Source organism: Orussus abietinus, unplaced genomic scaffold (assembly GCF_000612105.2).
Source record: "Orussus abietinus isolate OABI.00-Male unplaced genomic scaffold, Oabi_2.0 scaffold10, whole genome shotgun sequence".
Classification (NCBI taxonomy): domain Eukaryota; kingdom Metazoa; phylum Arthropoda; class Insecta; order Hymenoptera; family Orussidae; genus Orussus; species Orussus abietinus.
In genome coordinates, this window is record NW_019396009.1 from 434,739 (window position 1) to 448,590 (window position 13,852).

Sequence of the window (13,852 nt, forward strand, 5' to 3'; positions counted from 1 at the left end):
CTGACCTCAAAATATGAAATGCGCCTTATGTTCCCTTCTCATTCTATTAGCGTCCCTTTTTACTATTTAATCGCTATAACGTTTGGAAAATACCGGCAGGCTTAAAAAAGTCAGTTACAAAGAAGCACGTGCAGGCCCGAGTTGCAGAATTATCAAGGCAAATATTGTCGAAGGGGATATGTATCGATCGGTACACCACGAGCAGCCCACCCAAAGATAATCCATCGAATTATTTTAGGAGTAACGCTAACCCGAGCACCTGTACAGGTGCTACTTCCCATACCTACCCAAGATACGAAGTCCTCCCATATCTGTAGCACTCTAGGAATGCCTCTTATCGAATGCAGTCTGTCCTTTCTCCTTTCATATTTACTCGTTCTTTTTTGTTCAACAGGTCGACGATGACGTAACTAAATTCCTCCCATTTTCGTTGAGACGTCAGATGCACCGACGGATGTCGATCCACCGTCACCTGTCGAAAAATTACCTTCCATATGTAAGTGCAACGATTTCACGACATGTGTTCGGTATTAATAAGATAAATGATTTTAAGTGGTTTACACTTTTAATAGGGATTTATCGAGGGCTCTGTATCTTTGCAACCGCCGACTCCAGTTTTCTAGATGGCCCATACCCCATTGTCCAGGAAACTGGTTAAATGTTTCTCAGAACATGTTTTGTTGTAATCCTACATCGCGCTCGGTGTATGTACAGTGTGTCCAGGGCATGTAAGACACGTAAGACGAGGAACGCATCTTGCCTTCGACTGTTCCATTCGCGTTTGTCGAGCCACCTACACCTCGACTCCTGTCACGTTCAATATACACGCAATGCGCCTCCATTCATGTATATACGTACCATATACGTCGGCGCGGCATGTATCATCATCTCGGTGGTTTGGTCAAGCACACGGACCAACTGTGAATGAAATAGTTAGATCTGTCAGTGCCAACTATCGCTGCGTACACGCTGGAGTGTTTAGATCTTATCTGGCCCTCGTACCGCCATCGGAGAATTTCCGAAATTGCTGCGGCGCGAAAAATCGAGGATCCACCTAGCTTAAAAACTCCACTTTGAATTCGTTCTCGATCGTTCCTGGAGACGTTCCTTGACGAAAAATCGCAGAGGCAGAAACGGGGTGACATGAGTTCGCGATATGAAATCCGATTAATTACGGAAATCAATCCGTAGAGTCGGCGGATTTTGGATTCCCTCGACTCGATTTCGCGCGATCGAAGATCAAATCAATGAAAAGTAAAATCGAACCCAATTGTGCATATCGTATTACGTACTGCTCTTGCTGTTTCCACGTACGTTTAAAAGAATTCTTTGAAAACGGGTGTTAGTCGCTGTTTTTGGATTCCAAGGAGAATTTTTTACGTGATTTATTTGCGTTTAAAGGGACGATGAAGTAGATTCCAAGCCGATTTAGAGAATGTTAATTGAGTCGAAAATGCTACTTATCAAAGTTGTTAATAATTCTCGAGGGGAGAAATAATTCTAGTAAAAAGAGTGTTAATGAAAACGGTAGTGCCATACGATGCAAGGAGAAATTACAAATGGATTGTTAAAACCTTTCGATTTGAGGGGTTTATCCGATTGCCGGACTTTAACTTTGCCTTTAAAGTTTTCGAGGATTGCGAAGAAAAATTCTAAAGTGCTAAATAATAATTAATTATTATCCACTGGTGCAAGTATTGGTCAAAATGAAACCGCGCGGCCCACGAATATTTTGGTACAGCTGACCATTGATCAGGGTGAGTACTTTCGAAATTTGTTACAAGACCCTGATCCTTCTTTTCTTTTTCTAGAATAAAGACCTTACGTCGGTACGTCGTAATATTTATTTTTAACCCCGGACCAATTGCGATGGAGTCGTTTCGAAAACGTAAGGTTCTCCGAAGTGCATAATGCGATTAACGAAGATTGCATCCGCTTATCGCTGGCGGTACATTTTTCTACCGGTCCTCTTCCTCGATCGATCACAGACGAGCGTGTATCGAGAAATGTCCCACTCTGTTCCACGTGTCCCAACTTTTGGCGAGATGTATCGCAAACCGCTATTTTGGCGCAGGTATTCAAATTCAAATTTTCTAAACGTATACTTAGCATCTACGCATTTGAGTAATTGCCAGTTCGGCGAGGAGTGCAATACGATTTTGAAGTGTCCGAACGAACGCACCGACATGCTCTTCGGGTGATCTAAAGAAGTGGAAGCAGGAAGTTAAAAAGAAGTTTGGCCGAAAAATCAAAGCTGTGGCAAAAGTAATCGTGGTGTGTGCCGAGGTTGTCACGGCGAACACCCCTCGTCGGGCCATTGTTGGACCTGCACGGGACGGTGCAACAAAACCGAATCAATTTAAATTGGAAAATCACAAGCGGCCCAACTTGGGTAACGTCGGAATGTTAAAAGTAATTCTCACTGTCAACGGAGCTTGACCTCAATTTGGACTGATAGTGTGAAACAAAGGACGCATCCCGCACCTTTAACACACGTAACGCCATTAAATCGCCTTGACGTTTCTGTCCTTTTGCGATTCAGAGTACAAGGCGTAAATCGGTCGTTGCCAACGATTCCACATAAATCTGGAAGTTGACAAAAAATGACAAATTAAATTCCGCCACCCTGTGAGCTACTTTTTCGAATTAATCGCGTTAGGAGGAGAGGCCGTTTCTTCCACTCCTGGACGTGGCGGTCCTTTTCGTGGGTTTTCGTCAACCGTAAAATGGCGCAACGTGCGTGCACTATGCGTTCGCACTCGCAAATGGCCCTGAACATGGTTACAATGTCAATTACATGAGCTAACGTAAGCCTGCGACAGAGAGTGCACTAGGTTCAGTTTATAGGCATTTAACTTATCAACAGTGCCGCGCTCCCTGGTTAGCAACTCTGCCGATGGTTCGCGGCAAATCCTTCCACGAGTCTACCTTCGACAATTATTTCCCTCATTTTTTAAATCCTCCGTATTCTCCCTGGAAATCCATCGAAATGTCAGCAAGTAATCGCCGATCGAACGGTCAAGGGTATCGATGAAATCAAAAATCTCATTTTTTTCTTCGGGACGAGCACTTTAACCTTGCGCATATTCCACATTTCGATTTATAAAAATAATAGTTTGAAAAGCCACTTTGATCGGGTATCGTCCTTTCCAGTTTCCTAAAAATTGAAAGGGTTTTGGAGATCACGCTTTACGTCCCATCAAGGCACTTAGAGTCGTACCTCGATTAAGTAAATTTATTCGGAAGCAAGTAACGAGGTGTACTCCGTGCAATCCGCTCATGCGTCGATCCGCGCATGTATTCGTTACGCCCGGTCTAAGTTACTTCTGGTTGCACGTGGGTACGCGGGCTTTAACTCAAATTACCAGGAAATTGTTACAGATTTGAATACGAGGAATGCGTCCCAGTTACACAATTCTATTCGGGCCGTTCAATGTCAAAGTTAAATACTCGGAGGTCAAGCACGCCCTTTACGCAACCGGTGCTCACTGTCAAGCTTGGCAGGGAGAAATTCGCCGGTATCGTAAGACAGCACCTCGTCGGGCAAGGAAGTGAAAATCGTTAGTCAAGTCGCCCCGGAAAATGTAAGAAAAATTATTTCCGCTCGACCCTACATTTTTTCCAATCTCATCCCAAAAGCGCGTCCACGATGCGAGCTAGATATTCCTAATATTTGGCTGTTTTTCTTCCTCCAACATTTTTCCCCACATAAGTCGTATACCATCCAAGGTATTTGCGTTTCCCTTAAATGCAGAAATGTCCCATAAAAAAGAACGATTCGAAGGAATCGGGAGAACGGTGGCCCTGGAGCGAGATCGGCATCGAGCGGCCCTCTCGGTAATTCGGATCTTCGAGTACCAAGGCTCGCGACGCGAAGTGCAAACGTTTAACCGGGTAATCAGAAAAGTGGGCCTCCATGGATGTGACCTAGTCCAGAAGTTACCAGAATACAAATTGGCCTGCTACCGTCCGTACAGTGGTTGGTAGCTACCAGCCGATGCCGCTCCGTCACCATTACCCAACCACGCGAGTGCCGAGCTAACTACGCCCCGTAATCGCTTGTCGCGCGCGTGGAGACGCGCCAAGCGTTCGTTGCACTTGCGCGTGCATCCACGCGTTACCTGCGACATTTATTAAATCCAGGATTTCGTATCGATAGCGAAAGCGAGCGTTCCCGGGAAGCGATCCCTTTCGCGTTGCGCCCTCGGGGGGAGATTTTCCCGGCGCGGTTCACTTTTCAATTATTTTTCCCTGAAGTCCTCTGGAAAAATCTGCGGATGACGGGAACGTAAGTGTGCGGCACGTAAGCGCTACTATTCACACGCCGGTTAATTAGCCGGTAACGGTTGTGTACTAACGCGATGATCCGCTGTAATAGCCCTGACGCAAGCGTGACGTAGAACTGCTCCACTTTAGAAATGGGTCACTTCCTGAAAGAGAATACTTCCGTTCTGGTCATATAAGATTCAGCGTTCCGCCGTGTTGCCCCATTAGCGCGGATTCCGCAGCTTTTGGTTTCGCGGCCCAAGGGACGTCGACCGAGAACCCGCGAGAGAGCAGAAAACCCGACCGCTCTGGATAAGCGTTCCCGTCGGGGGATTTAAAAAGTTAACGGAGCGTTTGCGAGGCGAGGCAATTTTTTGCAACCTGGGTAAAACTCTCTAATTTCCCCAAATATGGCTGAATATAGGATCCAGGTGGGCGCCCGACCGATCCACCTTCAAAGGGAAAGTTAAGCGCTATCAAGGGACGCGTCCCGAGCATATCTAAATCATGTTTTAGCGGTCGCTCGACCTTCCTCGGGCAAATTCAAATTCGGTAACTTAATCGTCCTGGTCGGGAGACAAATTTATTCCGAGCTCCGACGTTTGATCCAACTCCGTTCTCGTCCGAGAAAGAGAGCAAACCAATCGCTTCTCTCGACATGTGGAGACGTCGATTCGTGACATGGGCATACAAATCCACATGTCGATGACATACTCACGAGGAACTTGCTTGCACGGCACGTGATATCTAGTTGAAGTGACGCAAGGCCCGGTGTATGTTTTTCGGAAAATTACGAAAACGCGTATTTAGAGTTGCGCCGCTTTCACGGAAATAATAACGTAGACCCCAGTACCCGCTACTCGAGGAAAATTCCCCCGAGAAGCTGGTGCGGAAATTTTTCTCCAAAATGTCTCTATCGGAGGAAATTGTCAAAATGGGAGGCAGACCGTATGTTTGCTGTTTCCCTCGTGCGTCGTAGGGTCCAATTAATCGATCGATCAAAAAATGGTTTACTGGAGCGAAAACGTCGAGGGTGCCACTTATCGCAGAAAATCCCAAGTGTCTTATCACGTGGCCGTCGAATCACGTGGACAGGGGTGCAGGGTCGCAAGCTCCGAAACTCATCGCTTCCATAAGGGATACCTGGAGTTATCGAGCACGCGTCTTCCCAGAAAACTTTTAACCGATATCCCGAATTATACCCTGGATTATATCCCTCCCAAAAAAAATATATCTTACTCCAAAATATTTACGAATATTATATAGAGTCTCGAAAGCGCGTCCGAGGCCGGCCTAGAGTGGTCTCGAGCCATCCCAGGGTAGGGATCGATAGAATCGCGTTTGCCCCGTGAGTTCGTCCTTCCCTATTGGTCTACCCTGTCTCCTCGAGGGTAGGATCAGTCGCGATGTAACCTCCAGACGAGACGGGCCCCCGGAGCGCCCTAGAGAACCCTCGACACCGATGCTGGACCCTGGGTGACCCCCGGACGTTCTTCACCCTCGAGGATCGCTCTCCTTACCTCGACGGAATCTGCCCTCGGATGTAAGATTTGCGCCCCGAATTTTTTCCTCGGCTACCCTCTTCATCGCAAAAGGGACGAGGAGAAGCGCCGGCCACGTGACCGCGACACGCGACCTCGCGACACAGAAATTTCCATCTTTTTTCGATCCGGGGTGTTTTGGCGGACCCAAGAACTCGTTTAAACCCCTCATCGGGGACATTTTCAGTTAAAAAATGTTATTTCTAGGTAGATTTTAGGAAGGAGGTCTCAGGTTAGGGCTGCGATCCATTTTCTAGATAATTTTAGAAAATAGAATTGTGCAAAGATAATGACGGAATAAAGTACTGGAAGGGTTAACGGAGATAGTAGGCGCGATTTTGTCACCATTCAGGACTTTTCGCCGGCGATCATTTTAATGCATTATTTTGATCTATTTTAGACTACTTAGCGATTTTTCTAATATTTTACAGCTACGTTGACATTACGTTGCGCATGCAGTATATCGTATCGTTGCCAACAGGTAGATAAGGAACGACGACAACGTTGACGTTACGTAGAAAATATCGCATCGACGTGGAGACGTCGAATTTTAATATTAACGGAGGGCTTCCGGAATATTTCGTGGCTTCGAGAACGCCCGAGAGAAGATATCGGTCAGAAGTTAAGGAGTGCACTTTTTCCAGGTCATGGCTACATAATATAGAGCTCGAGTAGACCAGAAGGGGTGGCCTGCATTCGCGACAATTACGTGAACGAGATACGTGATCCACCCGAGCGATTTTCATATATTTTCCTCGCGCGTTTCTCGATTTTAATTTATAAGAAACTGATCTCGATTTGCGCCGAAATTTTTCCAAGAGCTAGGGTGCTTTTTTCGCGTTGACGTTCCTCTCCTTTTTGGTCGCTTTTTTCCGTGTTTCTTTCGGTGGGATCACCGCGATACTCGTATCTTGGTCGAGATTTATGATAATTCGGCGTCAGTCACTTTAGCCGCTAGCGCCGAGACACTTTCCCGGTTACGCAATTTCGCGCTCGGCTTCTTAAATAACGCCGTGGAATCAACTCTTTAACAAATCTTATCAAGCTCGAGGGACAATGGTTATATATTGATAGCGGGTAGGCGCACGAGGCGCCCAGTTGTAAGATGATAGAGAGTCAGGTAGCCCATCCGGCGCAGCAGTCGACCGACAGACAGCCGCATCCATCGCTCGTCAATGTCAATGTCAAATTCGAGAAGTATGAATTTAAGGGCGAACCTTAATAATTCCGGCTCCGAGTTATCTTTGGAATACGGACGCGGTGAAAAAAAAATAAAACGCGAACGGGAAGTGACACGACGCGTCGACGCACGTGGCAAGACGAGGATCCGTCAGAGGGCTCGACGCGGAATACTTGTGAAAATAATTGCAAATCGTTCGAGATTCGCGTCCAGTAATTTTCTTTAACGCGGTCTCCTCGCTGAAAAATGTTGGGGGAATTTAACCGGCAGCTCTGCGTTCTGTCAACAGTGGGCAATGTAAGGAGCCTCTGCTGGGCGCCAAGCAGAATTCGTACAGGATGACACCGACGGGCGGCCGATCTCGCGCCGCCTCCGAGTCGAATCCAGGGATCTCCGCCAACGAGGAATGCGTCGAGGTGACGATCCTGGACGAAACCGGCGACGGAGGTCGACTTCCGGACGTCGTGGCCGAGAGCAAGCTCTACGGGTCGGAGGAGGAGCCCCTGGAGTCCTACCTGGCCATCACGATCCAGGTCTTCATCCCCTTCCTCATCGCCGGACTCGGCATGGTCGGTGCCGGACTCGTCCTGGACGTGGTGCAGGTAAACCCGCCGAAAGATCGTTACGTAAGGAAATTGCGAGAAAATCACCGGGAAAGCTGGAGACACCTCGACCTTCCACTAATCGCGTTACGTCGTCGGCCAAGTTCGCGTGGCGAAATCCTGGACGGTAGTGACCTCGAGAGGGTCTCCGATGAAGATTCGAGATCGATTTCGCCCCGCTCGGTCAAGGGTCGAGGGGTGGAATCGGAAGGGAAGAGGCGAGGTCCGGTCTCGCCATGGGAGACCGGGACTGCGATCATCGATTTAATGGGAGCGGAGTGCACTCAAGTTTTAGCGCAAATTGGCGTTGCCGGTGCATCGGGGACCGTGTCTTTCGGTGAACTCGCTGCGGACGTAATTGCGCTCGAGGGTTATTTTTGGAATGCAGGACAAGGGCCCGAAAGGTCGCACGGAACTGTTACCCTTGACCCGGATCGGCCCTCGTTCTTCCGGTTTGTCCAATCTGCCCGGGACGTTTGCAAGAAATGCGCGCTTACTTTCAGCATTGGGTAGTGTTCGAGAAGGTGAACGAGCTGATGATCCTGGTGCCGGCTCTGTTGGGGTTGAAGGGAAATCTGGAAATGACCCTGGCCTCGCGACTCTCCACCCAGGCAAACCTCGGACACATGGACACGCCTAAACAACAGTGGTACATGATCGTCGGGAATCTCGTATTAATTCAGGTGAGCGGAATTTTCTTCCCTTTTCTCCTCGGCGTCGCGTGCCCCTCCGTAAATCATTCCCGGCGATGGAAAGAGCTCCAGGAATTTATGTCCTGGATTCGGCCGCTTATTTATAGAACGTCTTATGCGCCCAAAATGTGCGGCAGCGTGCCGCGTTGTTAATCATTCTTATCTTTCCCGGTAAACGCATGTAGGCGACGTGTGCCCTCCGGGCGAAGGTTCAAGTTCAGCCTCGGAAACAAAACGAAACGCTTATAAACACGGCCGAATACGTTTTCGCGCGAGCAAGATAATCGTTAGGTTCTTAAATTGGCAGAAAAAGGTTATCGTCTAACCTAGTCGTCGCGGCGACGTTTGGAATTTATCTCCTCGGTCTAGAATCGAAGGTAGGCGAGCGCGAAGCTCTCGACGAAACGAGAACCTTATCAATGGCGCCGCACTCGATTTCGCTATGTATTCATGGGCGATGACGTTAGACGGCCTTCGGAATCTTCGCTTGTTTGCCAGGATCTCGCGTTCCTTCGAGCAGAATATTCCGTGTTTGGTTAATAATTAAAACTGTGTTTGATTAATAATTAAAACCGTAAATGATAAAGGTACTGCGTGCTCCTGTCGCTAGACTCGTGTATTTTTGAATTTACAGATAGCGACGGCGTCTCCGTATTTTCAGTTCCCTCCAGGGACCGCGGAAATTTATGACGCTCCAAATTAATAACAACGTGGACTTCTTGGCGAAACTCCGTCTTTTAGAATTAATAAATAGATAACGATAGGAGAGAAACAGCCGTGAGCCCTTATCCGAGGAAAATGTGCGATATTTAAAAATCCTTTGTTTTTAGGAATCTAATGGGGATTTTGTTTCGACAGTGCCAGGCCATCGTGGTCGGCTTCCTGGGGTCCTTGGTGGCCATCGTGATGGGAGCGTTTCGCAACGGAACCGTTTCCCTGGATCACGCCTATTTATTGTGCGCCAGTAGCTTGGTCACCGCATCCTTGGCGTCCTTCGTCCTTGGATTGATAACCGCGGGAGTGATCGTCTTCTCCCGCCACTGCCACATCAATCCCGATAACGTGGCCACTCCGATAGCGGCCAGCCTGGGGGACATCACCTCCTTGGCCCTCTTGTCCTGGATCTCGACGGACCTGTACGAGTCCATCGACAAGCACGATTGGCTGGCTCCTCTGATAATCGCGTGCTACGTCCTCGTCACGCCTCTCTGGGTCTGGATCGCCAAAAAGAACAAGTACACGAACGACGTCCTGTACTCCGGGTGGACCCCCGTCATGGTGGCCATGCTCATCAGCAGGTAAGGTCGCTCGGTCGCGTTTTCCCCCTCTTCTTCGAATTTAACGTTTCGAACGAATTCCCAGCTGCGGGGGCCTCATCCTGGAGTTCATGGTGTCCCGGTTCGAGAATCTCACGGTGTTCCAGCCGGTGATTAACGGCGTGGGTGGAAATCTGGTCGCGGTGCAAGCCAGCAGGATTTCGACGGCCCTGCACAAGCAGGCCGATCTCGGCACCCTCCTCATCCCACCAGGCCAGACCCACCCGGTGATCTTCATCACGCCGATCGCCAACTTCTTCGGCAAAGGTACCCCGTCTAGGAAAAAAATTCCTTGGAGCTTCCTCGATCGTTCGCTGATCGCGATTCCTTTGATTTTAGGCATGCACGCGAGGACCACCAGGGTCCTCATGGCGATGGTCATCCCGGGCCACATAATATTCATCTACATGATCAACTACATGAAGGACGGCGAAACTTCCCTGACGCCGCTCTTCGTCTTCGTGTACCTCTGCGCGGCCGTGCTCCAGGTAGCGGCTCTGCTTTACATCGCCTTCATCATGATACATTGGATGTGGAAGAGAAAGATCGACCCGGACAATTCCGCCATCCCGTACTTGACCGCGATGGGCGACTTGCTGGGGATCAGTCTTTTGGCGATCGCCTTCCAGTTCTTGTACTTGGTCGGCGACCAGGACTTCGATATACCCATCAAGCCCTAATTCTAAGGTGAGTCCAGACTTTCGATCGATTCTTCCCGATCCGAGCTCGAGGCATTTTCTCAAATCGACTTTTTCCAGATTTCCGGGTTCTCGAGAACGTACCGCGTATTTATTCAAGTGGAGACGACAGACTGGGAGGGACGTTCCTAAAAGGCTGTGGCCACGAGAAAGTACATGTCGGGTGACTTGTCGACTTTAAGGATCGTTAAAGGCCGGGTCGTTTGTACGCAGAGTACACGGGGAACGGGTATACGTCCATGCTTGCGTTAATGAAAACCGCATGACGGAAGGCAGAGAGATATGCTTGCTTTCGACGTCACGAGTCAGGGAGGATACGCTCGATGAGTTTCGTATCGACGAGGAGGTACTGCCCGATAAACGCAAGGTGAGGCAAAGACGGTATTGCCGGGCAAGGTGGCAGGGCCTCGATATCGCGCCGTAATTTCATTATTTGTGCCACCTTGCGTTTATCCGGAGCAGCGTCAATGCCAAACGCGAAATGCCGGTTTCGAGTTCATACTTCTGTGAAGAATTGAGCAACCGTTGCGAAACCGTACGTGTAAAAATGTTTAATCCACCAAAGACGGTTTACTTGGTAAAGTCCGAGTGATGGCTCACTCTTGCGTTATCAGGTTCCGGTAGGTTAATATCTATTATTAGAATTATTACGGAGAGAAGTCGCAACGCGCGATTAGGTTACGGAAGGAAGTCGGCGGCAGGATGTTGTACAAATACGTGGTTAAATATCATGCCGAAGGATTTTAATTCGACCCGGCCTTTAAGGACGAGATCTTAACGTTAAGGTCCTATCCGTCTAAGCCCCGCGGATTGACGAGGAAAAGTCTCGGCGTGATTGCCTCCTTTTGTCAATAGAAGTACCTGAGTTCGTTCGCTGCGAAGCATCCGGCCTCGGTTTTGTGCGGTGTAGGGTTTCTTCGGACCGGGAGTCCAGAAGGAGTCTACGGCGTGAAATTTCATGCCAGTTCATGACGCAGAGGGGCTTGGAAAATCTTGGAAAAAGACGAAGACGGGTCGAGGGAGAGTTCCGTCTTACGGATACGCGGAAGCCCCTGAAGGATCGGTGACGTTTTATTCAAATCGGAGGTCGCCTCGTAATATTCCTTGGAAGAGAGAATTTTTTTTAGTCTTCCGAGGTAGGCGGGTGAACGTCTCACGAGGGTAGGGAAATTATGCTCGGATGTAAAGCACTCGGGTACGCGTGTCTTCGAATAGTTGCCTTTGTAAATACATGACTAAGCATGGACAAATGACGAGTAATTGTCGCGCCTGTGCGTTCTATTTTTGAAATCGCTAAGAAAAATGGGAAGGAAAAAAAAGATAGAGATACGTCAAAGTTCGATTACCGCGAAAGTTATGCTTAAACGTTGAACCGGACGTCTTGCGGATTTTCGATTTCGAATCCTTTTCGCCAGGGATGTTCGCCACTCTTCGAGGCTCAGTGCTCGATTTCGTGGAAGGAAACGAAGCTGCTGTTACAGGAATCGTCATTGCATTTATATTCCGTAGATATCCGCTGATTTTTCTACGCATCGCCACCTAAACGTTGAAAGTATTAGTTACGCCATTCGCTTTAGGAATGAAATTTCAACAACTCGTTTTGTATCCCAACTTCTCTCTTTACCGTTCAATTCTTTCTTCGTTAACGTCCCGAGCAACTCTTGCAAATCGTGCAACGCGCACGAAAAGTGTAATGAAATTCCGCTAGCAGTAAAAATGTAGCTTTCGAGTTTCTTTTATCTCTTGGAATTTAATCGTGCTCAGTGGTTTCGCGTTTTTCTTTGTCGTTACTCGGTAGGATCGTATGTTTTTATACGCAGTTTTATAATCAAGATTCTAAGTTGAATCGAACGATGCGTGTTACGAAGTTGTAAAAACGAGTGGTTCCCCTTGCCCCTCCTGGAACGCGTTACAACAAAGCCTGTAGATTTTTTTAAAGCACCGAACCACTTCGTGCATAAATGAAACGTCCGTTATGTTGAAGAAGCACTGTAAATACGCGTACAATGCACACCGCGAATATTTATAAATACCGTTCCGAATGACTGATATTACTATTTTGCAGAGAAAAGCCTACGAGAGAGACTCGTGATACTTATTTTCACGATCCATAGTTGAATATCAAATCCGCTGTACGAACAAAGGTTTTTTCTTTTTTACATACATTAATGGCGAAAGAGTATGCGAAGTATATAAAGATGATTGTAATCGATTAGTTAGGAAATGTCAATGATTAAGGAAGACTTTGAAGATGAAGATCTGCAGTAGAAAGTCGGCGATAGTCGTAGCCAGGAAGTTTCCATGAAAAATTTGTTAGTTATTCCTTGTATAGTTGTCGAAGGTGTCATTTAGGTAGTACGATTTCCGTTCACGTATCGATCTGCATGTAACGAAAAAAAAAGCCTATCGACTCAGAGGTTCCTGCGTAGCAAATCTAGTCTTGAAGAAAAATCGTGAACTCTTAATACTAAAGTTATTGCCTGTTAATTAGTGCACCGCGTGGCGGGAAACCGTGTTACATGCCTTTAAACATTTTGTGTTGCAATTGTGTACAATTAATTAGAGCTACGGATGTCTCGTAGATCGATCAACAAAAATCCGCGCCTGTATCGTATAAAGGGCTTAGAAGGAATGCTAAAGGAAAACGTCTAAATCGTCGTCCTGTAAATGTTGATCTCTGTCACATTTTGTATCCACGATTGTGATCAGTATTACGGATATTTAATTTTTCATCTTTATGATCTCTGAATATTTCGTTGCATTTTTTTTTTTTTTTAATGAAGTTCAACCCTTCCGACTCATTCGCTTTTTTAAGGCTGGAAAATTATGCACCACGAGGGAAGTAGTGAATTCGGTTAATAAGTGGATGCAGGATGAGACAGAAATTCGTGTTCGTGTATATATTATAAATAGTAAATCCTTTGTATCATCCGACAACTAGAAAAAATTGTTGCTCTCGGTGCTGTAATGTCGTGGGGTATGTGCAACGTTTTAACATGATTGAGGTGACATCCTTCAAGATATTGAGGAAATTTTTGCCCGTTTTAAAAGTAATATCTGTACAATTGTAATTAGTGTATGTTTATCGATGAATGTATTCAAAGAGTTTCGTGCCCATTCCGATGCATGGAAAACGTGAGGAGTGTTATTAATTTTAACGTCCATCGCTGCCTAATATTTCTAAACGGCCTTTTCCGCGTACTTGACGAATTTCAGCACCTGTTATTTTCTGTATTATCCGAAGAATCAAATATTTCAGAATACTCAATTGCTGACAATAACATATCTAACAGGGGTAACGTATTTTTAGATAGATGTAAACGGTCCGAATTGCCCCGCGAAGCTGGAAAACTGTTTTTAACGTTAAAAAAAAAGATGAAAAATTTCTGGAAATTTTTAATCGGTTTCTCAGGAATTTACTTCGGCAAACTTTTATGTTTCTAAGAAATATAAAGCAACGTGTCAATCGATGACGGCAGTGATCTTAGCTTTCAATTGTAAATTGTTGAAATTGTAGGCTAGGCTAATAAAAGGAAATAGACTTTTACCTACTGAGA

At 46.9% G+C, this 13,852-nt stretch overlaps 1 protein-coding gene across 5 annotated transcripts; it reads left to right on the forward strand.

Moving 5' to 3' along the window:
- The first annotated feature begins 970 nt into the window (after positions 1-970).
- On the forward strand, positions 971-13,846 carry LOC105699828 (solute carrier family 41 member 1). Of its 5 annotated transcripts, none has more exons than XM_012425174.1 (7): positions 971-1,757; positions 7,277-7,589; positions 8,093-8,272; positions 9,140-9,579; positions 9,644-9,864; positions 9,937-10,284; positions 10,356-13,846. In XM_012425174.1, the coding sequence occupies exons 2-6, from the start codon at positions 7,326-7,328 to the stop codon at positions 10,275-10,277; spliced, it is 1,446 nt and encodes a 481-aa protein (XP_012280597.1). In that variant the 5' UTR covers positions 971-1,757; positions 7,277-7,325; the 3' UTR covers positions 10,278-10,284; positions 10,356-13,846. The 5 variants fall into 5 exon arrangements, with proteins under 5 accessions (XP_012280597.1, XP_012280596.1, XP_012280599.1 ...); XM_012425173.1 differs by lacking the exon at positions 971-1,757 and adding an exon at positions 2,180-2,412; XM_012425176.1 differs by lacking the exon at positions 971-1,757 and adding an exon at positions 2,180-2,392.
- Positions 13,847-13,852: the final 6 nt, after the last annotated feature.